Here is a 25,374-nt window from a genome sequence, read left to right on the forward strand (position 1 = left end):
CCATGTCCTCCCTTGAAGACGATCAAGATGAAGTCTATATGCTGCTGGACTCATCGAAGAAGAAAAGCCTAACCTCACTACACCCCAGCCCATTGCACATATTCAAGCTCTGGCAGACTTTTCTCCAGAATGTCAATCCGCTAATCAAACTCTTGCATACCCCGACTGCTCAGCAACAGATACTCGAGGCCACGGGGGACTTGACAGGCGTCTCAAAGGAATTTGAGGCATTGATGTTCTCCATTTACTGTCTTGCGGTGGTCTCCCTAAACGAGAAAGAGGTTCAGGAATCTTTCGGGGAGCAGAAAACAATTCTTCTTTCGCGATACAGACGGGGTGCTCAGCTTGCGTTGGCAAAGGCAGGCGTCCTGCGAACTTCGAGCATGGTGGTATTACAGGCCTTTCTACTATTCTTGGTATGTTCCAATCAACTACCCGGCGGTGCTACGCTCACTTCAAAGAAAAGCTTGCTATGCGTGCCTTCTCCGACTCCGAATCTATCTGGTCCCTGTGTGGCGTGGCAGTGCGAATGGCCCATCGGATCGGTCTCCATCGGGACGGCTCCCAGCACGGTCTATCCGTATTCGACACAGAAATGCGACGCCGTTTGTGGCTTCAGTTGATTATCTTAGACGCTACCACTGCTCAGAGCTCCGGCATTACGGCACAAACCTCTCTGATGAGGGCTGACGTGCGACGTCCCTCCAATGTAAACGACAGCGATCTGGACCCGTGCATGACAGAGAGCCCTCGCGAGCACGACGGCGCCACCGAGATGATTTTCTGTCTGGTACGAAATGAATTCGGAGAATGGTTAGAGCGATGGTACACAGTGAGCAAGTATTCGAATGGCATCTGGGGATTTCTGAACTCGCCTTCACTTACGCTGGCAAAGAAGGATGAAGCGATCAATGAACTCAGCGACGCATTGGAGTCGAAATTTCTCCGACACTGCGATCGGTCTATCCCGTTACACCTTATGGCGTCGTTCGTCGTCCAGACCATAATCTGTCACATGAGGCTCGCGGCGCATCATCCTCGTCAATATAGCAACGGAGAGAACGTCGACCAGAAGGAGCGAGACTACATGTTTTCTCTCTGTCTACAGATTGTGGAGAATTCCGTCGCAGCTCAAACAAATACTATCATCCAGCGATACGCATGGCATATAGAAAACCATGTCCCGTGGGACGCCTGTATACACATGCTGTACGAGTTGGGCCATCGCGTCAACGACAAGGAAACCGGAAGAGCTTGGTGTCTTCTCGATGAGATCTATCGTTACCACTACTGGCAGATGAAGAACCGACCGAAAAACTCGTTCTATATTGCAATGCGACGACTCCTTGTGAAGGCTTGGAATGCACACACCGAGGAGCGAATCCGTCAGAACAAGTCGACGCTACCCCGTCCTTGGATTATCTCCAAATTGTGTCCAGGGACGAATACGCAAGGAGTCGGTGATTCGCGGATCGCCTCTTCTTCTCCACCTAATAGTGCAGCGCAAGAAGTGGTTCAGGGGAGCGAACCAACTCAGGACGCGCCATTGGGTGTCACTCAGGCGATCGACTTCGGGGGCGACATTGAAGATCTTGAACTCAGCCCGATGGATTGGGGTCAGTGGGACGATCTACTGCAACAGTTTACCAATAGCGACGCATGGGGTGAGTGAAAATGGAAATTCGAGATCAACACATCGAAAAATGTGCCTGTTCCAGAGTTCGCCTGTGGGCCGTTTTCGGTGGGCTGTCAGAGCCAAGCAATTATGGAGTAACTTCCAGAGACACCCCGTCGGCCATTTTCGACTTCAGCAATAACGATTACATTCAATAACACCCTGTCTTATAGACCTGCATGGCCGGGGGATTGTAACGACGTCATTTCGTGGAACATCGCTCGATGAGCCAAAGCCGGTTTCTTCTCCGCAATATCAAGTCCAGCAATTTAAATTTAAGGTGATTGACATGCTATGATGTACGCCGTTCCTGGCCGAGAGCTCAGCCTTAAGGTCCCTAGCGACGAAACTCATCTCCTCCCGACTCCATCGTTGGGCCGGTTCCCACGGTCAGGCTGTTTCAGTGTGATTAGCCAATCCACAATTGCGCCCCAAAGGGCTGTGATTCGGTCTGACGGCTCCAGGATTTGGTTCTATTCTCGTTTCCTCGTATCCCGCACCATTGAACCAACGAATTTCCGGTCGGAGTAAAGCCAACTCTCAGCCCTTCAGGCAGCCAACCAAAGTCATCCTCAGCCACCGTCCTTTTAGAAACTCTCTGTTTAAGACAACCACAATTCCTGGACATGGTGCAACGTCTGCTGCCTCCTTTAAGACTCTAAACAATCGCCATGTCTGCAGGACGACCAAACCATGAGTCCTACGGTCGTTCATCGCTTCCGCCACATCATTCATAGAGCCCGTCATTCGGTTTCGCGTCAGCGAAAGCCAACCATGTACGCCCTCACCCACCCTCTCATCGTCTCCTAGGTGCTAACTTGTCATCAGAACCTCTCAACATCGCAATGAGCCCCTCTGGGAGCGACTGCCGACCAACGTCCTGGTCCAGATCCTGGCAGAATGCGATCTCTACGACATTTACTCTCTTATCCTGACTTGTCGCCGCCTGCACCGGCGCATCTACCGCAATGAATCCGCCATCGCCCAGGAATATCTGCGTCGTCGCACACGACGACATCAATTTTCCGAGGATCTGGAATACGATGAATTGATTGATTCACCCGGCGACGACCTGTCCTTCATCTCGGACCTCTTTCCCCCTCCACCACCGCAGTACACCGGCATCGATACCGATATGCGCGACGATCTCCCCGAGTATACACTTGGATATCTGGCGGATCTCACGCGATGCTGGACGACCTGTATCCGACTCTCCTACTATCTCGCCGATTACGTCGTCAACAACCATCTGCAGACCAACGCGATCGCTCAACCGCTCTGGTCCTCCTCCAAAACTCAAAAGGAAGTGGTATACAGTCGAGCGGTCGGGCTCTTGCAAGCCCGTCTCCTATACCCCATGTGCGTCGTCCCCTCTATATCTATTTTCTTATCAATCAATCCGACCCTCTCTAACCAAGAACAACAATATCCAGGGCCTACCTGATCTTCTTCCTCGAAACCAACGCCACAAACCTCGACTCCAACCAGCCCCTCTCCCAACAATCCATCCTCCAAGCTCCCCCATTCACAGACACCACCATCCTCCTCTCCACCCACCACTGCATGCACCTCCTCTGCACCTCCGTCCAGCGCCTCATGGCCCCCGAAATCCCACACACCTCAGCCGAGAACTGGCTCGGCCTACTCCTCACAACATCCACCCTCGAACGACTCATGGATTTCTTCATCGCCGCAGCCGCCGACTCCGGCACCACCAACACCACGAAACGAAAACCCTCCTCCTCGTCCCTATCCCCACGATCCAGCCCCTCATCCTCCCCTCCGTTACCATCTCTCTCATCCACCTCGTCCACCTGGACCCGCCGACGCGAGTTCATGTGGCGCATGCGTGCCGATCTAGGCGAGTTCCTGGCCCTGGCTGGCACCAGGGCTGGGGCGCGGTATAGCATCTCCGGGGGCTCGGACTACCCGTTGCCCAGTTTGGGGAGTATATGGTTCGGGGCGGCGCAGAGGGAGATATGTCGGCGGGGCGCGATCCCGCATTTTTGTGATGAGGTGCCGGTGTTGCATGGGTCTGGGGTGGTCTTGGGGTGTGAGTTTTGTGATGATGTTTCTTTTTGAGAGGGTGGTTTGTTTGGTTGTTGACTGGAAGTGTATTTGGATGGAAAACTTGGGTCTTATTTACGTATTTATACCCTTTGCTAGCGGGCAATTTGACTATGATTATGTTTTCTGGGTTTGACGGTAGGTAGCGATAAGTTGAATGTAGGATGTGCATAGTATAGAATTGAATGGGTAAGAAAGAAAAACAGTCATCTATCGAGGAAAGAAAGAAAAGAAAAGAAGAAATAACTTATTTACTTCACAATCCTTACCCAGGAATAAGGTACCGTAGCAGCTAAACTGAACATAACAAGAAGGCAGAAGGCAGAAAAGAAGTGAAAATTCTAGCCACGCCAAAAGCATGAAGAAAGTGATAAAAGACAGACAATGCTATAAGCGTGGTATGCATGATTCATCAAGCACAGCGTGACGAATGCGTGCCAATATTAATACATCATTAGGGGTAGCAAAAAAAAGAAAAGAAAAGGAAGGGTGTTTCTATCCAGAGATCAACACCCAGAGAAGAAAGAAGATCTGTCTCAAGTCAGTATTTACCGTATCAAGAGAGTTGATAGGATGAGGGGAGGGCTCGGAAACGTACCATCAAAACTCCAAACATTTTAGCAACCAACCACCGGTTCCCAGATACTCGCACCCAGTATTTCATTAGTTCACGTTGCGCTCCTTGCACGTTATCCACCACGTCTTCGGTGTTGGCGTCTATCCGCTGGATCATCTCCGATTGCTCGCTGACCATCTGCGCCAATTGGCCAAAGATCCCACCGAGTTCGTTGATGGTGCGTTCGATGGCATCGATCGCTTCCCCACGCGCCTGGATGTACGAGTTACTCGACTGCGCCTCCTCCATCACCAGTAATTGTTGGTCTGAGTGCATGGACGGACGACTCAGCGGCGACGGGTTCGAGGGCTCCAGTGTCAACAGATCGGAGGCGCCGCCCGGCTGGGGTGTTCGTCGTCCGGAGGGGTTATACAGCGGAGAATCCGACCGCTGCGTATCCAGTGCGGACTGCGACTTCGACGACACGGACGATACAAAGTTCTCGGTTCGGGAGCGCGACGCTTGGATGTTCTTGGTGCGGACCTCCAGCACTTCCTTGAAGTTGGCGCCTACATCGGCCAGCTTGCCTTGCAGCATCACCACAACCTGTAATCGGAGATATTAGCCACCAGCGTTGACCTGATCCGTTTGTTCATCCCACATACGTTATCATTATGTTCTCCCTCCTGGTCCGCCTTCGACCGATTAGACTTGGGATGTTGCGAGAGCGTAAGCGCCTGCAGACCCGCGATCTGCTGGTTCAGCGACGCCAGATCTTGTTTGATCACGTAGGTCAATTCCGAGATCTCGACGGGCTTATCGTCGAAGAGGGTCTTTCGCTTCGCCACTGTAACCAGCACATTGGACATTAGACATCAGATCACATCATGCACCCAATCAGTCCGAATGTACTCACACTCTGCCAGTCTCTGTAGTTTCGCCGTGGTCCCCGTGATGCCGCGACCGATTTCAGCCGCTTTCCTGGCAAACTCCGACCGCGATCTCTTGCCGCCCGGGGCATTTCCGTCCTCGTACCCGTTGGCCTGTCGTCGCTGGGTCTCCGACAGCAGGTTCTGTCGCTGCGCTCCCACCTTCGACGAAGCCATGCGTTTCTGGGCCTGGCCCAGAATGGCGTGGAATTCGCCCGTGCGATCTTGAATGGACGGACCGGTCATTGTGTTCAGCACGGTCGCAAAGAGGATGTGGAGGAATGTTGGTTTGTATTAAGTGACCAATATGAGCGACCAATCAGTGAGGGTCACAGACAGCGTGCCAGAGGTATTCAGTATGCGGTTATACTCCGTCTGGGGGGGAAATCGATCTAATCGATAAGGAGGCAAAAGCAACTTGAGACGTGTCCGGTTGTCGGCAACGGGAGAGAAATTAAACTCAAAGAAGAGGAGAGAAGAAGTTGAACGAGTGGCGCTAAGATCAGTGGGGGGGGAGTGATTAGGACGATGAGATCAGGCAAGACATATCAGATCATGAGAAAAGAGCACACAGCAAGCAAGAAGGCTGGAAACGTAATGCCTCCGGGGGAATTCGTTGCCCGCCGAAACAGGCAAAGACGCCGGTTCCACCCCACGTGACAGCACCCGCCACAAGCCCCAGCCACAGCCTCCAGGCAGTCGCTTTAATTACTTTCAGGGGAACAGAAGTCTAATGCTGGGCCTGTTAATTACCTGCTCTGCTCGACGATCGGGCCTAATTCTTGCGCAATACACCAGGGACGGCAGGGTTTTCTCCCCAATTACACCCCCCCGACACGTCACGATCCCGGTTCCCTCTGCCGTGGCTGAGCCGGTGCTGTTCTTCAACGGAGCCTTGTCCACCCACGTCATCCTTGTGAAACACCGTTGATTTCCCTCCCTGAAGCACGCGCCATTACGACGCTCGACTTTGCTCGGAATTTCTCCCCCCTGGAGGAATCAATCAACTTTCACCTGTCATCCTCGTCTCTATCACCCTTGGCAGTTTCATATGCCGATCAGTATCTGACACCACCGTTCCTGTTGATGATCCCACGCTCTTCCGACCGAGTCCGCTGCACCCATGGCTCGCCCATTCAACCCCTATGAGCCGGAGCTCAACAAGCTGTATGTATAATGCTGAGATAGACTCTATAGGTTCTCTGGCAGAATACCCCGCTGATCAATCCTTAGCTCGAATAAAGGCAGCCCGATGTCGCCCTATCCACGTGGCGACACCAATACCCCCCTATCCTTCAAGACCAATGTCAATCGATCAAAGACCAAGCGTTGGGTAGAAGCCAAGAAGTACTCCTACGATGGTAACGACTGGGGCGACGACGAATACGGCGAGTATGACGATGACGACTACGAGGAGCCTCCCCCGCTTCCACAATCGACGCATATGAACCAGAGCACCCCGGACATTTCAAAGGGGCTTTCCAGGGACCGCGACAACAACACGCAGACGCCGCCGCTCCCTTCCATGGATCGATCGCGGTCCATGGATCAAGTCATGACGCTAGGTGTTAACGATGCCGGCGACACCAGCCGCAGTCGCTCGGCCGATCGCACTGTTCCAATTGTCCGTCCCGCTGAGATCTATAACCGCCTTCGAGGAAACACGGCCGAACGAGCACAGGCTCCGGGGCCTGGCCTGACAACCGGCGATTCAACTGGAGTGGGTCCGTCGCAGACAGATACTACTGCCCATGCTGATCAGCAGGTCCACCAGTCGTTGGAACCAGGAACGCAGTCAGGCAATGACAGACTTTCTGAGGGCAGTGATACCCCGAAGGGTGGTCTACCGGATGCCAACCGTCCCTCCGGTTTTGGCACAAACTCCATGGGCGAATCTGATCCCAGGACCCCGACGGACGGCGCGAATCAAATCCAACCCCAACCCCAACCAGAACACCAGCTGCATCATAACCCGTCCCTCGGGTTCCGGTCTGTCGTGCATCAAGCATTCGATGTCCCGGAGACACCGTCTAGCACCCTTGAAAGTGTTGGGAGGTCAAACAGCGATAGCACGTCGGTCATCAGCCCTATCATCGGTCAGCGTACTACGAGTGACAGCAGGACGCCCACCATCGTCGAAGAGCCTGAAAGCACCACCCCGCCCAAGGGTTTCAAACCTGGCCACCGTCGAGACCTAAGCGTTCCCAGTCCTGGCAACAGCCCGTCCAGGAAGCCCGAGATCACCAACAATGACGCAGCACCGCCATCAGCCCTGGCCGAAATGTCTCATAACATCCGCGAGGCGCTGTGGTCCCCTTCGCCAACCTCGCCGGAGCATACCAGGGGCGAGGAAGGCATGCCGGCGCCGCTCAAGCTCAGCAACAGCTCGACTCCGGTGCCCGACGAAGCCGCTGCCATTCCGGTCATCGTGCCGTCGATGAGCACCGACAATTCGCCGCAGGACACGGAGAATGACCGGCTCAGAAAGGAGATCATTCGCTCTTTGAGCCGCGAGAATACCCCCTCCGACGAGCGGGAGCCGCACGACAGTTCCCGACCGCAGACAAGCCGACAAGAGAGTTTAATTCCGAGCGAGTACGAACGGTACTGGAGCGAAGATCTCAATTCTAGCCCTCAGGAGCTCAAGTCAGCGGCTCCCGCGCTCATTCCTGCCGCCGACCCCTCGCACGACTTGTATCCTGGCAGTCCCCAGCAGTCGTCCGTTCCCGCACCAGCTGCTCGAGAGCCGGGGCCGGAGCCAGAACATAAACTGCAGCGGAAGTTCTCGTGGGAGTCATCCTCGTCCTCGGGCGACATGGTGCCTCCCGCCGTTTTGCAGACCATTGCCCCTGAGCCGATGCCCGGGCAATTCCCCGGGGCTTCTGAGGTCAGCAGCCTGCCAGATGCGCAACCGGCGACCCGCGAGCTCAACTATTCGGACCACGAGGACCAGCAACAGCACCCAACCCCAGAGAAACCTAGATTGTCAATCATTACCCCGACTTTACCCGACAACCGCAGTATGACTTCCGATCGACAACTGCCTGAAGTGGTTGACGCCGAGACGGTGGCAGGCCCCACGCACATGGAGGATGAATTCCAGACTCCTGCCGAGCATCCAGTATCCTTACCACCACCGCGCACGTCAACTTCGTCCGGGCCCACGCCATTGGGGTTCCGAGAGATCATGGGCAAGTCCACGTCTGACGAGCGGGTGCAGGCATTCAACGAAACCCGCGAGCAGTTCAGCATGATCGACACGGGGCTAAGCCACTGGATCCAGATCACCGTGCACGCTCATCCCGAGCACACGGACGTGGTGGAGCAAAGCTTTAAGCTATCGACGGGCGAGCCCAAGCTCGGCGGGTCCCGCGGCAAGTTTCCCAAGCTGCCTTCCCTGGGCACCTTCGCGACGAGCGGCGGTCAGGATCCTTCGCCGTCGGGGTCGGGTCACGTCCGACGACCATCAGCGCCTCTCGGGTCGATGATGAACAAGCAGCAGGTCGAGCAGCGCGGGAAAGACTTGCTGCACACGGCCGGCGTGCTGGGCGGACAGGCCGGCAAGACGGCGAAGAGTCTGTTTGCCAAGGGCCGCAGTAAATTCAAGGGCGGAGGAGGCGACAAGGTAGAGCCTTAAAATCTCTTACGGTGGTTAATAATCGGTTTTCCAGTATATATATCTTGTCTCTGCTTCGGTGTTTTGTTCTGATCTGCTTGGGTTGTTCTCTCTGATTTCTGATGTTTATTGATACCACGACTGACTGTGACTGTGACTGTAATTGAACCTACTGTTTTCTCTTTTCTGTCGTTTCTTTCCTACTTTCGGAATGCGAGATGATTATTACGATATCTACTCTCTTGTCTATGGGTCTATCTAATGGAATGATCTTGTAGGGCTTTCAGACATTCCGGGGGAAACGATGCAATCTACGACTATCGGAGATGCACCTGTGGCCAGACATAGACGTAGCAGCGCTGAATGAAGACGCAGCCCACGATCCACGGCAATCCCAGGGCCAGAAAAGCCCCCAACGTCAGATCCGACGCAAACCCCTGGCAGCGATCGCCAAGAACCCCGCGACTCTACGCCGCAAACCAGCCGCCGCGACCACAAAGAACTGGCGTCGGCCTGTCCCCCCTCAGGGATCGAGTGGTCGCTCGTCCATCTCGTCCCTAGACGAGGCTGAGGAGAAAGAAGCTTCCCCGTCCCTCTTTCTTCGTCCAAATCGCTCTTCCCTGTCCGTGCCGCTTGGCAGGTTCGCCCCTTGCAGGCTCATTGCTGATCGTGATCGTGGTCGTGATCGAGACCGCGAGCCTCATCCTCGTCCGTCGTCACTTCCCCGCCTGCAGTTAACAATGCCCAAGGAAAGAAATCCCCTCGTGAGTTGACTACGGTTGCTACTGTTAAATGTTACGACTCGAAACTAAATCTCTAGGGCCGTCTGTTCGGACGCCACAAGGGCGATCGGCCGCAGTCGATGGAACACCTGCCGGTTTCGACTCCCCGCACTCGAGATCTGCTGGGCAAAGACGACCATCTCACCGTCCCTCGTCCCCGCAGCTTTCAAGGTCAACCACCGCCGTTGGATGGGTATTTTGCGCCCGATGCCGTCTCGCTGAATGTTGATTCTGGCTCTGGTCCAGCATCTCCTCCCACGCCGTTTCACAGTCCCCCACTGACCCAGGGGTACGGCCATTCCCACTCGCAATCATACTCGCATCCCCACTCACGCATCTACTCCCATTCGAACCCTCACATTCACCGTCTCAGCAACAGCCTCAGCTTCACCAACAGCAACAACAGCTCCCAAGTCTCCCTCCAACCATCGCTCTATCGCTCCGTGACGCCCCAACTCCAACCCGACAACCCCACCTCACGCCCCCACAGCTCTCGCTCCCGCGGACGCAGTCCTAGCCCAGAGCGCAGCTACGCGCAAGACCTGCACCTCCGGTCCCGCAGTCCCAAGGCTTTTGCTCCGCGCCCCCAGGAAAGAGTCATACCGCGGACTGATCCCAACGACCCTGCCTACCATCTAGGAACGTTCCGATCGAACCCCCGAACGAGTCGCATCGGCGACCAGGAGCGGCCATGGAAGCTGAGTATTCCGGGCATGGAAGGCGATAATGGAGGCGGAGAGAGGGAGGAGGAAGACGGGACCTTGCTCTGGTTGAGGGCGCAGGGACAAGCACATGTGAAAGCTGAGCGGGAGCTGGAGATGAAGGCTCTCAATCGGAGCATTAGCAGGGATAGTCAGGATATGGTGTTCACTTCTAAGGTGGAGAGTCGACCGAATGTCAGTAATGGCAACGGCAAACTCCCCTCCTATGAAGAAGACATTGCCCGTCACCCACCGCCACTGTCCTTTCCGTCTGACGAGAAATCTACCTCTGCTTATGCATCCGGGGGTATATCCACTGAAGAATTCGAGTCTGGGGAAAGGGGAGACAGGACTGGGTATCATCCCACACGGGGTCAGGCTCGAGTGCTCAATCGAACAGATATGCCGGTCGAGTTGCCGGTGAAAGGGGAGGATGAGTCCACTGAAGAGATCGTCATGTCGAGTACGGCCTATCCGGGACAGGAGTGGAAGCCGTTAGGATTAGGAGAGTGGGAGTATTAATTAGAGGAATAGCAGGTTGGATCGGGGTTAAAAGGAGGGCGGCAATTCCGGGAGATGAGGTGGAACTGAGACGATATGAAATTGGTTCATCAAGGTATTGAATAGTGACTTTTAGCGATTCGATTTGAGCAAGTGCGCGGGTACATAATGAGAGATGAAGTTATGAAGTCAAGTTCCTCCATCTTCACGAAAGTTCCGGTAGAAAGTGGAGACCTTAGAAAGAGGGCACCCCGCCCATGCCCGAACAGGCAACTTGGTCTTGGCGCGGAGAGGAAGAATCGCAAGTCGTTTGTCTTCGTCTCTCCGCCATCTTCTTCCTCGCTCTATCTTCCTTCCTCCGCCACTTCCGTTGGTCGTCACGTTCTTTCGCTCTCCCTGAGTCTCGCGTCCTCACCATCACTTTTCATCGCTTCCATATCAGTCCGTGTCATCTCTCGCGCGTTGGTTGCTCTTGAGTCCTATCAGAAGTGAGTGCGCACTCCCCTCCTTCCTTGCCGTCCGTCCACCACCATCCTTTCATTCGCTGCGACACGTTCTGGGAGGATTCCATCAGGGATATGCGCTATGCAAGGCCCTAGGATACTCTGGATTCGTGCTCAGAAACTACAATCATGTCTCGGGGATAGACACGTGCTTCCGCAAAGATCCATGCGCATAGAACTGGCACCTATATTCTGGGGTTGCGGATATGTCTTACGTACCTGTCTGGCAGGTTACTTGTTTATCCATTTGCTTGTCTCCTCAAAGCGTTGCAATCGTGGAAACCAGGGACAGCTGTCTATGCGCATTGTCTCATGTTCCTTTATGCGGTTTGTACTTTGTCGGTAGTATACTCTTCGCGCTAACGATGACAATTCTTTCAATGTTTGACAGGCGTTCTCGCGACCTCTATCCCCGTCTCACCGCTGATCACCTCGCAACTCCGAACTCCGAATAACCTCGCTATGGCTATGGACGCAAAGGAAATTGAGCTCAAGGCCAAGGCCTTGACCAAGGCGGCCACCTCGAACGAGCCCGCATCCAGCATCGTCGGGCTGCTCAAGGAATTGCAGAATGGCGTGAAGGCGACCGAAGACCTGCTGCGCTCCACCCGCGTCGGAATCATCGTCAACAAGTTCAAGCAGCACAAGTCGCCCGAAGTCGCTCGCCTATCCAGCGAGATTGTCTCCAAGTGGCGCAATGAGGTCAACAAGCAGAAGGTCGGCGCGTCGCCCGGCGCCAGCCAGCGATCGAGCGGCTCGCCGCGCCCCGCGCCCAACGGAACCGCCTCGCCCGCGGGCTCGACGCCCACCGACAAGTCCTCCAAGCTATCCGTGCCGCCGGATCGCCGCTCGTGGAAGGCCGACGGGGTGGAGACCAACCAGACGGGAAGCAAGATCCGGGACAGCTGCATCGGTCTGATGTATGACGGGCTGGCGCTGAACTCGACGGAGCCGCCGCGCGCCGTGCTGTCCAAGGCCGTGGCCGTGGAGGCGGCCGCGCACGCTACCTTCGGTCCCGAGACCAAGGAGCAGTACCGCACCAAGATTCGCAGCCTGTTCCAGAATCTGAAGAACAAGTCCAACCCGACGCTGCGGGTGCGTGTGCTCAGCAGCGAGGTGACGCCTGAGCGCTTCGTCAAGATGACGCACGACGAACTTCGATCGGACGAGCAGCGTGAGAAGGACCGTCGGATCGAGAAGGAGAACATGGATAAGGCCATGGTTGCGCAGGGTGAGCGCAGCATCAGTACCAGTCTGCAGTGCGGAAAGTGTGGACAGCGCAAGGTCACATACACGGAGGCGCAGACTCGCAGTGCAGATGAACCGATGACGTTGTTCTGTACGTGTTTGAATTGCGGAAAGTCATGGAAGCAGTGATCTTTCTTTCTTCCTTCTCTTCTCTTTTTCTTTTCTCTTTCTACGTTGAGTCGGGTCATTCGCTGGCCTCTCCCACGTTCAACTTAACCCCTTTCATCACTTTTTTCTTTTTTCTCTCTCATGTGTTATCCTATCATCAAGGTTGTCAAATTATTACTGCTCAGGCACGGAGTTCCATGGATCTGTTTCAAAAGAAAGGTTTTCTTTTTCTCCTATATGTTTCTATTATGAACGCTTATCGTTCTATTGATTTGATTTCGTGCGCTGTCTTTGGTTACTAGGAAAGTAGGTAGATAGATTTGGAGCGATTGACTTGGGTGCGAAGATATCTTTTTCCTTTTTTTCCTTGCAAGATTGGAACTATTACTTATTTCATTGACGGACTTTTTTATCTTGCTCGAAGTAGTCTAGTTGCATTACCAAGGTAGGTTTCTGCAGAGTATCTAGATAGATGATAGGTCTAGGTTCTAGATAGCAATGTCGATGTCGATGTCGACAGCATTACTACTGACTGAATGTGAGTGGGGTATGTACATTTGTATCTGGATATAAAAGTAGAGTATCTGTTCTTATCGTCTAGAGATACCATATATCTATCTATAGATTATCTAGAATGTCCAACCCATACATCCATCCATTCATTATCCTCTCTCCCCTTTTCTCCTTCAGGCTCCAAGGTCTCAACCCCGACTTTCAACAGAATATGTATACCTGACTAGGCCTACCCTTCAAAAACGCCATGGTTCAAATCAACCCCCATATCCCTCGCCATACCCTGCATCTGCTTCTCAATCTCATCCTCCATGCCGCCACCCAAATGCAAAAACTGCTTCACCTTCGTGAACCAGAAGTACACATCGCTTGTGAAGAGCACCACCCGGAAGAGCATGTGGCGGGCTAGGTTCCGCATTTTCTCACCCGTGGGTAGGTCAGGGGACTCGACTAGGGCGCGAGACGCCCAGGTTCCGGTGATCTTGACACGGTTGACGGGGGAGCCGAGGAATTGGTTGTTGGCCTGGACGATGCGCAGGTTACGGCCGATGAAGATGAGTTCCTGGGGCCATTTGGTGCCGTCGCCGAGGATGTCGCGCATGCCTTTTCGAGCGGCCTGTTGCATCTCGTAGTGGCGGTGGCGGCGCTCCACCTTTGAGAGGCCTTCCAGGCTGGTTTGGACGGTGCGGTCGCCGCCTTGGTAGGGCCGCATGAGTGTCGCGGAGGCGAACATGTCAGCATTCGTGATGCCCCAGTCTGCGGCGACGGAGCGGAGCGTGGCGTTGTCGAAGGCGAGCAGGGCTTTCCAGAATCGCGCGTATTGGTGCCGGAAGTCAGGGTTCATGTGGATGTAGAGGCCGTGGTCGATTAGCACAAGCTCTGCTTGGCCGGAGGGCTTGCGGCGCACGAAGATGTTTCCTGGGTGTGGGTCGCAGTGCACGATACCCCAGAGGAACATCTGTGCGGAGAAGAGGTCCACCATGGTGGTCATCACGTCTTTCAGGGACAGGCCCAGCCCGCCGCGGTTGTTCCAGCCGCGCCAGTGGTCGCGGTCCGGCTTGAGGTTGGCACCGTTGGAGTTGCGAGGAACACCCTTCTTGTTCTTGTTGTTGTTGCTGTTGCTGCTAGGCGGGTCCAAAGGAGTGCCGTGGCAGCCCGGGCTGCCTTCGCGCCAGCCGCCGCGCCAGGACTTGGTGATGGCGTCCTTGTCCCAGAGACGCACGCCCTCAATCCACTCCGCCGTCATGACACGCTTCGAGCTCAGCTCGCGGTGGACCTTGGGGATGTAAACACGGCCGCGCAGACGGGACTCTCCTGCAACGAGGCGCGCCATGTTCTCAGAGTTGTCGGCCTCGTTCTCGAAGTCCGTTTCGAGGTACAGACGTTCACTGACATAGGGAACTAGGGAGTAGAAAGGGATCTGGAACATGCGGCTATAGATCCAAGTGACGACTCTAGAGGACAGAAACATCACCAAATCAGCATGAGCTTGAAAGAACAAGGTAATATGACAACTCCAAACCTACTTGAAAGCCCATAGATCCCACAGAATCTGCTTTGCAATCTCCCGTTTCTGTATCTTAATCGCCACCTCACGACCATCCGCCAGTCGGGCCCAATGCACCTGGGCCACGCTGGCGCTAGCCCGCGCCTGCTTCTCCATGACGCCCTTCTCGGGGTCGCCAGAGAACGACACCCCGAAAACCTCCTCCGCCGAGCGACCGAAATCCTCACGAATGACGCGCTCAACATCCTTCCAGTCGTTCTGCGGCGCGTCGTCAAACATGCGCGCGAACATCTTCTGGAACTCGGGCGGCAAGATGGCCGATTGCATGGCAATCGCCTGGCCCATCTTCAGATACAGCCCGCCATTGTGCCGCAGAAGGTCAGATAGACGCTCGGCATTGCGCGCGTGCAGAGCCGTAATGGACTCAGCGAAGGGCGGGTCCGGGCGGAAATTAATCTTGTAGTCGGCGGCGACGATGATGCCTAGGCCGAAGGTGCGTGCCGTGCGGGTCAGACATTGCTCGTAGAAGAGCGAGTCGACGGTGTAGACGGTTCCTGTGACCAGGGAGAAGTATGCCAGTCGTCGGAGCCACTTGCGAGTGCGCGAGTAGGTCTTCGCAGCGACGGGTTTGCCTAACGAGCTGGGCGAGGGAGGCACGAGAGGTTGGAACTGGCCGGGATGATGCACTGATCGTGAGGGCGCATGGTGGAGTCGATGACGCAGGAGGGGACGCAGTTGGGGACGAGCCGAGCGCCAGGAGGCGAAGAGGGAGGCCATTCTTCAGGAGGTCATTATTAGAAGGGATATCAGATTTGATTGAAAGTGGGGAGAAATTGAATAAGAATAGAAGTAGAAGTAGAAATAAAGGAGAAGGAGGTGCAAAGGATGAAGTTCGTACGAGGCGAACAGGCCGAAGGATTTCGGCGGGTTTGCATCCGCGGAGACTCCGACGCCCGACTTTAGTCTTTAGTCAGATTGTGATGGCCTTCATCATTTTATCATTATCATTATCTCAACTAGGTCGTACTTATCACATACACAGTCCTGAGGACACAGCGAAATGACTACAACTCCTGCATCCCCACCCCCAACGACCGACACACCTGCGCATACTCACGCATGTTCCCCGGGATGATCTCCTGCCACAGTTCGTCCGTCTGCAAGTAGGCCAGTTGCTCGCTGCAGATCTCGTCCGACGCCATGGGCAGCAGACGAGGCAGATGCACCAGCGCCGCCCGCAAGAACTGCTTCTTGAAGCAATTGCCGAACTCCGCCAGCGTCTCGTCGTCCGCGCAGATGTCGCGCCCCTGAAGCATCGGTCCGCAGCGCTTCTTGATGATGTCCGCCACGTCGTCACCCAGCTGCATCATCTCCTCCTCCTGTCGCGGCGAGTCCACGCGCTTCATCATCGCCCGCACCGCCGGCACGAAGGTGTTGTTGCGCGTCCAGAGATCCCAGTGCGGCACGGTAGGCTGGCAGCCGCGATCGCAGATCTCCGTCTGGAATTGCTGGAAGACGTCGCCGGGTCGGCCGACCAGGGCGGCGACGACTTTGAAGCAGGCAGTGCCCATTTTGGCGGATGCGAGGGGCGAATTGCCGAGGATGAGGAGGAGAGGGCCGAGGAGGGAGAGGAGGGAGAGGCCGGGGAGGCGCATTATGACGGAGGTAAGGAACGAGGAAATCGTAAATCAGTTGTAGGAATGTAGAGGATTGGCAGACAGCAGTATCGACAAGAATGTGAAAAGGAAGAAATGGAAGGAGAGAAAGTCGAGCTGAAGATGGGCAACCCAATTCTGGAGGATCGACACTCCCCGCATTTCTGCTGATTTTTGGTTCCTTTCAATTTGATGGGGTCATTGGATATTCAATTATGAGTGGTCATGAGAGGAGCCTGTCTGTGGCACATGGTTACATCTATAATAGCGATGTCATGTCATTCATGGCTTTGGCAGTTTGTGTATTGTGAGGCTTGAGATGCTTGAACCGAGCATGAGGAGTATATATCTCCACCTCGGCATATCCCTTTCACATTCACCTTTTCTTACTCTTTCTGAAAACAAAAGCAGTGTATCTTCATTATTATTACAATTTATTTGTTGGATCTTATCTCACCATCTCTGTATTTCCCTCTTCAATGTTGGATCTTTATTATCTCACATGGCTTTCTTCCCTCTCCTAGAGATGACCGACAGACACTCCTGGATCCGACGCTCTGCCAAACCTCGGAATATCGGCTCAGGGCACTCCTGCTGACCCAAAGGATCAAAGAGCAGCTCTCGGGGTAACTATTCATGCATTTTCCTGTCGACAACCCCGAATCTGGGGTTTCGTGATCACTGCAGCCTGAGGCATCTATCATCCGACCTCAACGTCACCGCTTCTCTTCTCTACTTTCATTCTCCTCTCTTTCTCTCCCCAATCGCGTACTTCCCTGGTGTTTGAAACATTATATCCCACCGACTGTACAATGTCTCTCACTCTCGCCGAAGTCGACTCCCTTGAAGCCATCGTCATTGTTGACAATGAACTGGACCCTCTTTCGCCTCCCCCGCCGGACACTGTGCAGGTGTCCGGTCTGATGGGGACTCTGGCCATGAACTCTCCTCACACTCTCACAAACCGCGGCGATGCCTCAAAGGAGCTTCAAATGGAGGATATTTGCTGCTCGGCGCATGGTCTCTCCATTCTGGTGGTACGTCTGCCCTCTCTTATCAGTGAATACATGACTGACCCCGCCAGACAGCCACCAAAGGCGATGTAAAACACTCGGTGCTGTTCGATGCCGGCCCGGAGAATGACGTCTGGCGTCGAAATGCTAAGCGCCTGCGACCGAATCTCTCGGCGGTGGAGCTGGTGCAGCTCTCTCACTGGCATCGCGATCACTCCGGTAGGTTTTCCATCGCATCCCTCGATCGAAACATTTGTTGAGATCCACAGGCGGTCTTTTCCAGGCGATCCAAATGATCACGGAGGCCAAAAAGGCCGAAGGCCGTTCGGACAACGTGCTAGTGGATCTTCACCCCGAGCGCCCCGAATACCGCGGCTTCAGCATCGGGGGAACCATCATCTCTTTTCAAGCGGATCCTACTTTTGAAGAACTCGAGGACGCTGGTGGAAGGATTCAAAAACATGCCGAGGCACATACGGTTCTCGACGACTTTTTCTTGATCTCGGGAGAGATCCCCCGCCAGACGCCGTACGAAACGGGCGTCAAAGCCGGACTGCGCTTCGACAAGGAGGAAAATGATTGGTTTTCTGATGAGCTGATCGCCGACGAGCGTTTTCTCATGTGCAATGTCAAGGGTAAGTCTCCTATCTATAACTTCAATGGCCTTCGTGGTAGACTGACAGCTACTATAGACAAAGGTATCGTCTTGTTCACCGGCTGCAGCCATGCCGGAGTCGTCAATTGCTCTCGACATGCCATCGACTGCCTCGATGGTTCGGTGCCTCTGCATGCCGTGGTAGGAGGCTATCATCTTGCCACCAGCGACGCCAGCCAGGTGGAAAGCACCGTCCGTGACCTCAAGAAACTCGACCCTGCCATTCTTTTGCCGGGACACTGCACGGGCTGGAGGGCAAAGTTTGCCATTGAGAAGCAGATGCCTGGTTCGATGGTGCCGTGCACGGTTGGTACTAGAATTACTTTCTAGTCAGACCGCAGTTGTACCCCAGATTACTGGTAGCCTGTGCTTTTCGCAATGCCAATGGTAGTACAGGAGGTGCTCTGGGTGCTGGTGCCATTGTTAGGAGACCCCATGGCCTTCCTGCTTGTCAGCAGATATGATTGATACGATTGAATGAAACAACATGTTTGTTCGATACACTGTCGAAGTCCCTTTTCTACCTTCTGGATGGTTCAAATCAACGGACCATGAGCCCGATCTATTCCAAGAGTATGCATGTCCGTCCGATCCAGCGGCCTTTGGATGTTGCGTACGAAGCAATAACGTCTGTTTCTTCTGACCTATGAGTTACCCTGTGAAATTTGAAACGGTCCACCCTATCTTTTTATGATTTGGGCAGCGATCTCTCCACATCACACTATCAAACGGCACGGGCTGTGAGCATCTGGTCTTTCCCTTGTCGAACCTCGTGCAGACTTCCAACATAGGCATGGTCTCGATCATGTGTACCCCCATTAGGCTTCTTGTTGCAGTCTTTCCAGATATGGCAGGCGCTTTTGAACAGCACTTGCTTCTCTGCCCAATGCATATCGAAGAACCCCAAAAATCTCGCCGTTCTCAAACTTCATGCTAGGGCTATTCCATGCCGACTGTGTCTTTTGTGCCTGTCTACTCAAGTGACAAGGACAGATGACTCTACGTGTCTTGAGAAAACTTTTGAGATAGGTATACACCAACGTCTAGGGTAGACAGACTGATGAGTTTTCCGGCAATACAAAATATCCTACTAACAGCTCAACTTGTTCGGGTTGCGTTCTCGCTTCTCTGACTATTTTCCCAGGACATATCAATAAAATCAGAATCAATCAATGACAGTGTGCGGAGTCTGCGCTACAATGGAAACAAAGCATGGAATGTCTATGATCATGTTGTGCTGCATCTACGCGGCGCCCTGGAGACTACAGAACAGCGGATGTCGAGAGCTATAAGTTGGCATCGAGCGAACAGACTTCGATGTTGCAGTCTTTCGTGCAATTCATATCTCGGTTCTTCTCCTACAAACTATAACAAATACTATATCGTTCCCACTGATCTTTGATAACACCCAACTCTACAACGAGCTATCTAAACGCAAATAGACCGTCGAGTTACCCCAGATCTAACTACCGAAAGTCCAAGAAAATGGCCAGTGTCCAGCCTCTCTATCACGAACTTACTTTATCAAAACCACATAGTTCAATTCCACCTTCCCAACCAAGCCAAGTCTCATCCTTCTCATTTTCCCATCTAACCAGCATGTCCCAAACTGAAACAACCCATCACTCTCTGATTCCAAATCATCTCCATTCCCACCAAGCCCGACTCATTCCGATCCAAACTCAATCCAACCCAAACACAAACCCCGCCAAGGAAACTATTTCCTATCCCTTAATTGCCAAGTATGAGTTATGTATGTGTGCATGTATGTACATATTTCATCTCTGTCGCAATTGGCAAAGCGTATACGGATACAGACACAGATATCATCTGTTCAGCTAGTTAGTGTCACACCCACTTACCATGATCGTCTCACTGCCAAGGAAGCCTGTGGCATTGTAGAACTCGGAATTTGCTTGGCTGGGCTTGGTCGAGTCATCGAGTGACCTGACTGATTATTGTGAACGCCGAACGGTCCAAGTAGGACAGGATAATCCACCGATCTACTCTACACCCGTCTGGGCGAGAGTCGGGTCGTGTAACCGGCCCCCTCCCCCTCTTTCTCCTCGTTTTTATCCAGCTTGGGTTGGCGGAGAGGATGAGTTGTATCGTTAGAGGAGATCAAGAACCTGGGCAAAAAAGAGGGAAAGATAGAAAGACTTGTCTGGCGTCCTACGGAGTACTTTGTGTGTTAATGGTGCAGTACTCCGGTTAGGTTCTGCGCAGGGGAAGAATTACTCCGGAGTAAAACTATATATTCCAAGAAAATAGCATCCTATACCAAGACCAGCCATTCGGAGTCCACTTCCCCGTATCCCCAGCAATTGAATTGATACGAGTCCCTCCTGACTATTTAGTAGTATTTATCAGTTATCTAACTACAGCATGCAATTCACTACCCAATATCTACTATGAACCACCACCTATACCAAGACCACCGACAACTCCCCAGACCACAAACCAAATAACCAATCCCCACCAGTCCCTGCACCCGTACGTATGTAGATCATTCCGATCCTCCGCCCAACATCTAAAATCGAACCGTGACGTGATACCCCAGGATAAACAAGACAAGGCGGTGCGGTGCAACCCCTAGCAAATCATCCCTTTCCTCCCACCCCGGCCTTGTCCCATCTACCCTAACCACTTACGTTCATCGTTATCGTCCAAGACCCATTCTGCAGCACAAGATCTCATCCCTTCTTTCGTGACGACGCCGCTTTGGCTTTCCGCCAAGACAATAATCCGGGTGGAATGCACGGTATGTTCTTGGCGGTGGAAGGGAGGGTAAAAAAAAGGGGGAAGGGAGGTGGAAGTAACTAGTCATGCAGCTACCTTTAGTTAGTTAGTTATCTGTAATTACGGATAGTTATCATGAATTTATGATGGTGGATGGTGAGGTTGTGGTGGATGTAGTGGGTGTAATGGGTTTATACCTTCCGTCGTTGGTTTTGCAAAACTTTACTCCACTTGTCAATTTAAAATGTTACCAGTACGTCATTATTCAGCCTCTATAGCTCAGTGGCAGAGCGCTTCACTTGTAGCTAAAACTGCGCCATGAAGAGGTCGGTGGTTCAATCCCGCCTGGAGGCAACGGTATCTTTTTTTTTCTTTTTAAGAGTTCCTATCCTGTGTTTTTGCGAATCTTTTCCAATGTTTTTTCTTTTCTTTTCTTTTCTTTTGCCCCTTTTTGAATAGCCAGGACTTGATTGACTATTAGCTTTACAGGACAGGAACTGTCAATCAAATACGAAGAAGGCAGATAGTTAAACTAGACTGCAGATACTCGAATGTAGCTACCTAGTCTACAGTAGTCAGTAAGATATGTACATCATAAACCAGCAAGGCATCCATCTAAACCCCCATTCTCAGTGGACAGTATGAATAGAATAGAACCCCTCATGAATACCTCTCGAGGCAGTGCTAACGCCAAGAACGATCCCACCGTCTGTCCTACCAATCTGTGCCATCGCCATCTAGTTTATCTGTGCGGCGTTATACAAGTCCATATAGTGAGTTACTCGGAGTATTGGCACGAAATAGTGCCGTTGTCTATCATCTAGGATTTACACCGTTCTGTTAATTATTTCCTATCTATGTAATACTCCGTAGTTTGGTTTTGGTTCTCTAAGCCACCCATTTCTAGTAGAAGAGCAAACAGGTAAGTCTACCGATGCGATGGACAACGTACGTACCTGTACTTTGTTGTAGATCACGATATATCATTGCCTAGGGTTCGATGCATAATTGACGTGCCTATTCCATCCCATCCCATCCCGGTAAATCTTAATCGGCAGTACACCTAATCTCTAGAAATAGAATAGAATCTCCATGAGAAGCATGAGAGCAATGTATTGACTGGATAACTCGCGCCGTTCTCTCCAGGCAGACAGAATACCTAACTTAACCTCACATACTACATGCATACACACATATCGACACAGACACAGACACACCGGCCAAGACAAGGACCATCCCACGCAACAGTCCCAGAACCGGAGCGCCAAGAGCGAGCATCGAAAAGCCTTGCCGATGCGGACGCTTGGCAGTCCTCCCGTGATCCAAATAATGCGGGTTATTTGTATCACTTTGTTTTACCTGTTAATGTTATCGTGTCTTGTGGGATGTGGCTGGGGGAGGGGATTTGCGCTGCGTTGCGTTGCGTTGCGTTCCGCTTACGGTGTATTGAGTTGGTGGTTGGGGGTAGTGGATTACTTGGCGCAGTCTTTTTTTTTTCGTTTCTTATGCCTTCTTGGATAGGATAGATACCCCATATGGGGAGACTGACTCTAGACTACTGTATGGAGTAAGTCTAATTCTACCAGGAATGTGTGCTATTCATAGAAAACAGAGATGGCGATGACGTTGTCGGAAGGCCTGCCCATACGGCACGGCGAAGGAGGATGGATGGATGCCTAGGTAGGAAATCTTAGACCTAAGCCTCTCTAATCCGTAGGTAGTCTTCCAGGAACCAGACGGTAACTACGGATACCAACACTGACTTGTGACTCCTATGATGCCATACCTCATGCCATGCCGTGCCATGCCGTGCCATGCCACAACTGCGATGCTTGAAGGCCGATGGGTCTTGGCATCTACACAGCCCCTGAGGATCAACGCGGAGGTATGCGACAAGGACATGGGCGAATCTTCACGCAGATAGAAACCTTTAATTTGGGGCGATGGTTTGATCGTGCCCGTAGTCTAGTCTAGAACATGCCTTCGGGACCGGAGGTATCTTCCTTCTTAGACAATTTGACATCATAGTAAGTAGTAAGTAGTAACAACGGAGTAATACACCGTATGACTGACTGTATGAGAGGAAGGGAGTCAAGTGGGCGAGCATGAAACCGACAGTAAAACTTTCCCTGAAGCTTCTCCAGTCCAAAATCCAATTCTTCACCTTCTCCGGAGCAAGGTGCCGTCGATCAGATTGTCTTCATGACGACAAGGATAAACACACGGACATGAGCAAGGCCATGAATGAACAGAAACGGCCATCAACCTGAATCGAGTAGGTGAGTCGCCTCGTTTGCGGCGCCATGAGATAGCGATCTACAACGCGACTGACAATAGTGTGGTGAACGAACACCACTCCGGTTGTCGATCGCCGGTTTGTTTTGGTTTCAGTTTCTCTTCGCTTGCTGGGAAGATATGGAGGGGGAAAGGTCCAGATTGGTCGGTTCGAGGTTGCCATTTCTTTTTTTTTATTTATCTTTTATTTGTTAGACAGGCTTACGGTGCACAGTAATAATAGCTATCGGCATGGGGATATGCAGGTGCAGAGGAAACCAGACCTCATTTAACAGTATGCCCCGGATTCAATCTGATACCCTCCTTGAGTGCCAATCTTATTAGCCGGTAATTATAATTATGATCATGTTAGCGATAAGGATCGTCTTTCCTGGCCCTGTTTGCAGCGGATATCAAGTCCAGACCAGCCACGTAACATGTACGGATAAAACAAATGATCTGTCATCCCTGGAAGCCCTTGAATAACTAGCTAGAAGGGGTGTGAAGAATAAGACAAGAATGCAAGGAGTCAAGCGAGAATGAACCAAGCCAAGAGTGCAGATATTTGCGATTATGCGGGGAAGGCAATGGAACAAAAATACATACAAAAATACCAAGACCCTTAAAATGGAAAGATAGGAAAAAGAAAAACAAATGATCCATGTAGATGATCCCTTGGCAGTGAGATGGACAGCCGACGGATACGTTGTACTGCACGATTGCAGGACCCTGAATGATGTGGTCGGTACGGAGTAAAGTTTGCGTCATGATATGCAGGGGAATAGCATCATGATTGACAAGAGTCTTTACTGTCTGTCTCCTGAGTCCCGAGTAGGTAGGTGAACCTAACTAGCTGTCTCGATAGGAAGTCAGCACCAGACGGCTAATACTCCGTGGACTTCATACAGCTATAGACAATCTACAGAGACAATGACAATCAATCAAATCATATGCAAATAATCAACCCCATCCTCAATATTCAGAACACCAAGTAGGTCCTTCCAAGTCCCAACGGATGAACACCTACTATTGCCCTTCTATTCTCTTGGCAACATATCTGATCGTCGTTGGAACAAGTTTGAGACTTGTCTCATCTTCTTTGTTCTCCCCCTTCATGAATAGAGAACACTGAACAAAGAATACCGAGGAAAATTTTACTTCGGCTCTAACAACTACGGAGTATGGTCGAATCTTATCCTTGGTTCCCATCGGAGAAAGAAAGAAAGAAACAAAGAAAATGCACCCTCCGTAAGAAACTGCATGGAAAATTCTGGCCGTCGCCGTAACCATGGTTCGTTCCCGATAAGTCGCGTCACCTCAACCATGGGCAGAGAGTGCGAGGGCGAAACGTGCCGATTCCGAGAGCGCGTCGCTGCCGAGGGGATATCCCGATGTCTGGGCCTGTGCAAAGATTGCAGGCCAGAACCAGACCCGGAGGTTGATTTCCCTAGGTTACTTCCAGTCTAGAATAATCATCTAATCATGAAATCAAATGACATGACATGATATGATCTCACCATGGCTGGACTACTTACTATCGTGAATGAGTATGAGGGATATACGAAGCTAAGAAGGAACTAGGTGCCGCGTAGCCGATGGACGGTAGGGCCGTACCTACAGTAGTCTACAGTAGTCCGACCGACCAGACCTGAAGCTAAGGCACTTGGAAGTGGCATAATTACAGTAATGCATTTCTAGGCAATTGACTATCTGAGTTTAGCGAGCGAGTCGGTCTCGGTCGGGGATAATCCCCCGACCGGAGATGATTGGACTTTTTCCTAAGGGCAAAACTGCCATTGCCAACGCCGATTGGCATCTGCAATTATCCCCCCTTAGTCTGAGTCGTTTTCCTGTTATCACTACCCATTGCAGATTGGCGTCATGCCTGCCTGCCACCGTGGCACCCTACAAGCCCGCCGAGTCGCCGATTTGACAATAGTTCATCGGGCGGAGGGGAAAATGGCTCATACGGGGGGGGCCGACGGCATGCGTTCTGGAGTCTGGAGTCTAGATGAACGGACGGCCGACCAGAAACATAGTTCGGCGACGCTATTCTGTCCGAGACGTTGAGTAGGTAATAGATACTGAGATAGTAGGTCATACAGCAGAGGCACGGACTCACGATAGTGGGCTGAATTACGAGGACCGCATCACCGCAGTCATCTGCTATTGCCATATCAGTTAGCTTGAGCTCTCGCCTGTCGAAGCCTCGAGGGCCGAGTCTAACTGCAAAAGGATCGCGATGAGCAGGAGCAGGTTGGAGATTCCGCCCCGTCTGGGGCAATTGAGGTCATTCCTCGTAAATCTAGCAATCTACGGAGTAAATCTGGCC

The 25,374-nt window shown here is 52.4% G+C and overlaps 8 protein-coding genes and 1 non-coding gene across 9 annotated transcripts; 6 read left to right on the top strand and 3 right to left on the bottom strand.

Moving 5' to 3' along the window:
* Nucleotides 1-472: 472 nt before the first annotated feature.
* On the top strand, nt 473-1,672 carry LDX57_004401 (fungal specific transcription factor domain-containing protein; the record flags this gene model as incomplete). The annotated part of the gene is made up of 1 exon (XM_046086062.1): nt 473-1,672. The coding sequence occupies one exon, from the start codon at nt 473-475 to the stop codon at nt 1,670-1,672; it is 1,200 nt and encodes a 399-aa protein (XP_045942025.1).
* Nucleotides 1,673-2,368: 696 nt separating this feature from the next.
* LDX57_004402 (F-box protein) lies at nt 2,369-3,757 on the top strand (the record flags this gene model as incomplete). Its single annotated transcript, XM_046086063.1, has 3 exons — nt 2,369-2,451; nt 2,504-3,034; nt 3,109-3,757. 3 exons carry the CDS (start codon nt 2,369-2,371, stop codon nt 3,755-3,757), a joined length of 1,263 nt encoding a protein of 420 aa, XP_045942026.1.
* A 480-nt stretch (nt 3,758-4,237) lies between these two features.
* On the bottom strand, nt 4,238-5,473 carry sed5 (t-SNARE syntaxin; the record flags this gene model as incomplete). Its single annotated transcript, XM_046086064.1, has 4 exons — nt 4,238-4,273; nt 4,341-4,904; nt 4,964-5,145; nt 5,215-5,473. 4 exons carry the CDS (start codon nt 5,471-5,473, stop codon nt 4,238-4,240), a joined length of 1,041 nt encoding a protein of 346 aa, XP_045942027.1.
* Nucleotides 5,474-6,350: 877 nt separating this feature from the next.
* LDX57_004404 (uncharacterized protein) lies at nt 6,351-10,848 on the top strand (the record flags this gene model as incomplete). The annotated part of the gene is made up of 4 exons (XM_046086065.1): nt 6,351-6,394; nt 6,461-8,852; nt 9,122-9,607; nt 9,664-10,848. 4 exons carry the CDS (start codon nt 6,351-6,353, stop codon nt 10,846-10,848), a joined length of 4,107 nt encoding a protein of 1,368 aa, XP_045942028.1.
* Nucleotides 10,849-11,792: 944 nt separating this feature from the next.
* tfs1 (transcription elongation factor DST1) lies at nt 11,793-12,707 on the top strand (the record flags this gene model as incomplete). The annotated part of the gene is made up of 1 exon (XM_046086066.1): nt 11,793-12,707. One exon carries the CDS (start codon nt 11,793-11,795, stop codon nt 12,705-12,707), a length of 915 nt encoding a protein of 304 aa, XP_045942029.1.
* Nucleotides 12,708-13,428: 721 nt separating this feature from the next.
* Nucleotides 13,429-15,483, bottom strand: LDX57_004406 (ABC1 kinase family protein; the record flags this gene model as incomplete). Its single annotated transcript, XM_046086067.1, has 2 exons — nt 13,429-14,653; nt 14,726-15,483. The coding sequence occupies 2 exons, from the start codon at nt 15,481-15,483 to the stop codon at nt 13,429-13,431; spliced, it is 1,983 nt and encodes a 660-aa protein (XP_045942030.1).
* A 287-nt stretch (nt 15,484-15,770) lies between these two features.
* LDX57_004407 (uncharacterized protein) lies at nt 15,771-16,361 on the bottom strand (the record flags this gene model as incomplete). Its single annotated transcript, XM_046086068.1, has 1 exon — nt 15,771-16,361. One exon carries the CDS (start codon nt 16,359-16,361, stop codon nt 15,771-15,773), a length of 591 nt encoding a protein of 196 aa, XP_045942031.1.
* An 812-nt stretch (nt 16,362-17,173) lies between these two features.
* Nucleotides 17,174-18,359, top strand: LDX57_004408 (MBL fold metallo-hydrolase; the record flags this gene model as incomplete). Its single annotated transcript, XM_046086069.1, has 4 exons — nt 17,174-17,398; nt 17,446-17,593; nt 17,644-18,009; nt 18,067-18,359. 4 exons carry the CDS (start codon nt 17,174-17,176, stop codon nt 18,357-18,359), a joined length of 1,032 nt encoding a protein of 343 aa, XP_045942032.1.
* Nucleotides 18,360-21,036: 2,677 nt separating this feature from the next.
* Nucleotides 21,037-21,122, top strand: LDX57_004409. Its single transcript has one exon. It is a non-coding gene; the product is annotated as a tRNA-Thr (tRNA).
* Nucleotides 21,123-25,374: the final 4,252 nt, after the last annotated feature.

The sequence above is a fragment of the Aspergillus melleus genome (genome assembly GCF_016097325.1).
Source record: "Aspergillus melleus strain CBS 546.65 chromosome Unknown contig2, whole genome shotgun sequence".
NCBI classification, from domain to species: Eukaryota; Fungi; Ascomycota; class Eurotiomycetes; order Eurotiales; family Aspergillaceae; genus Aspergillus; species Aspergillus melleus.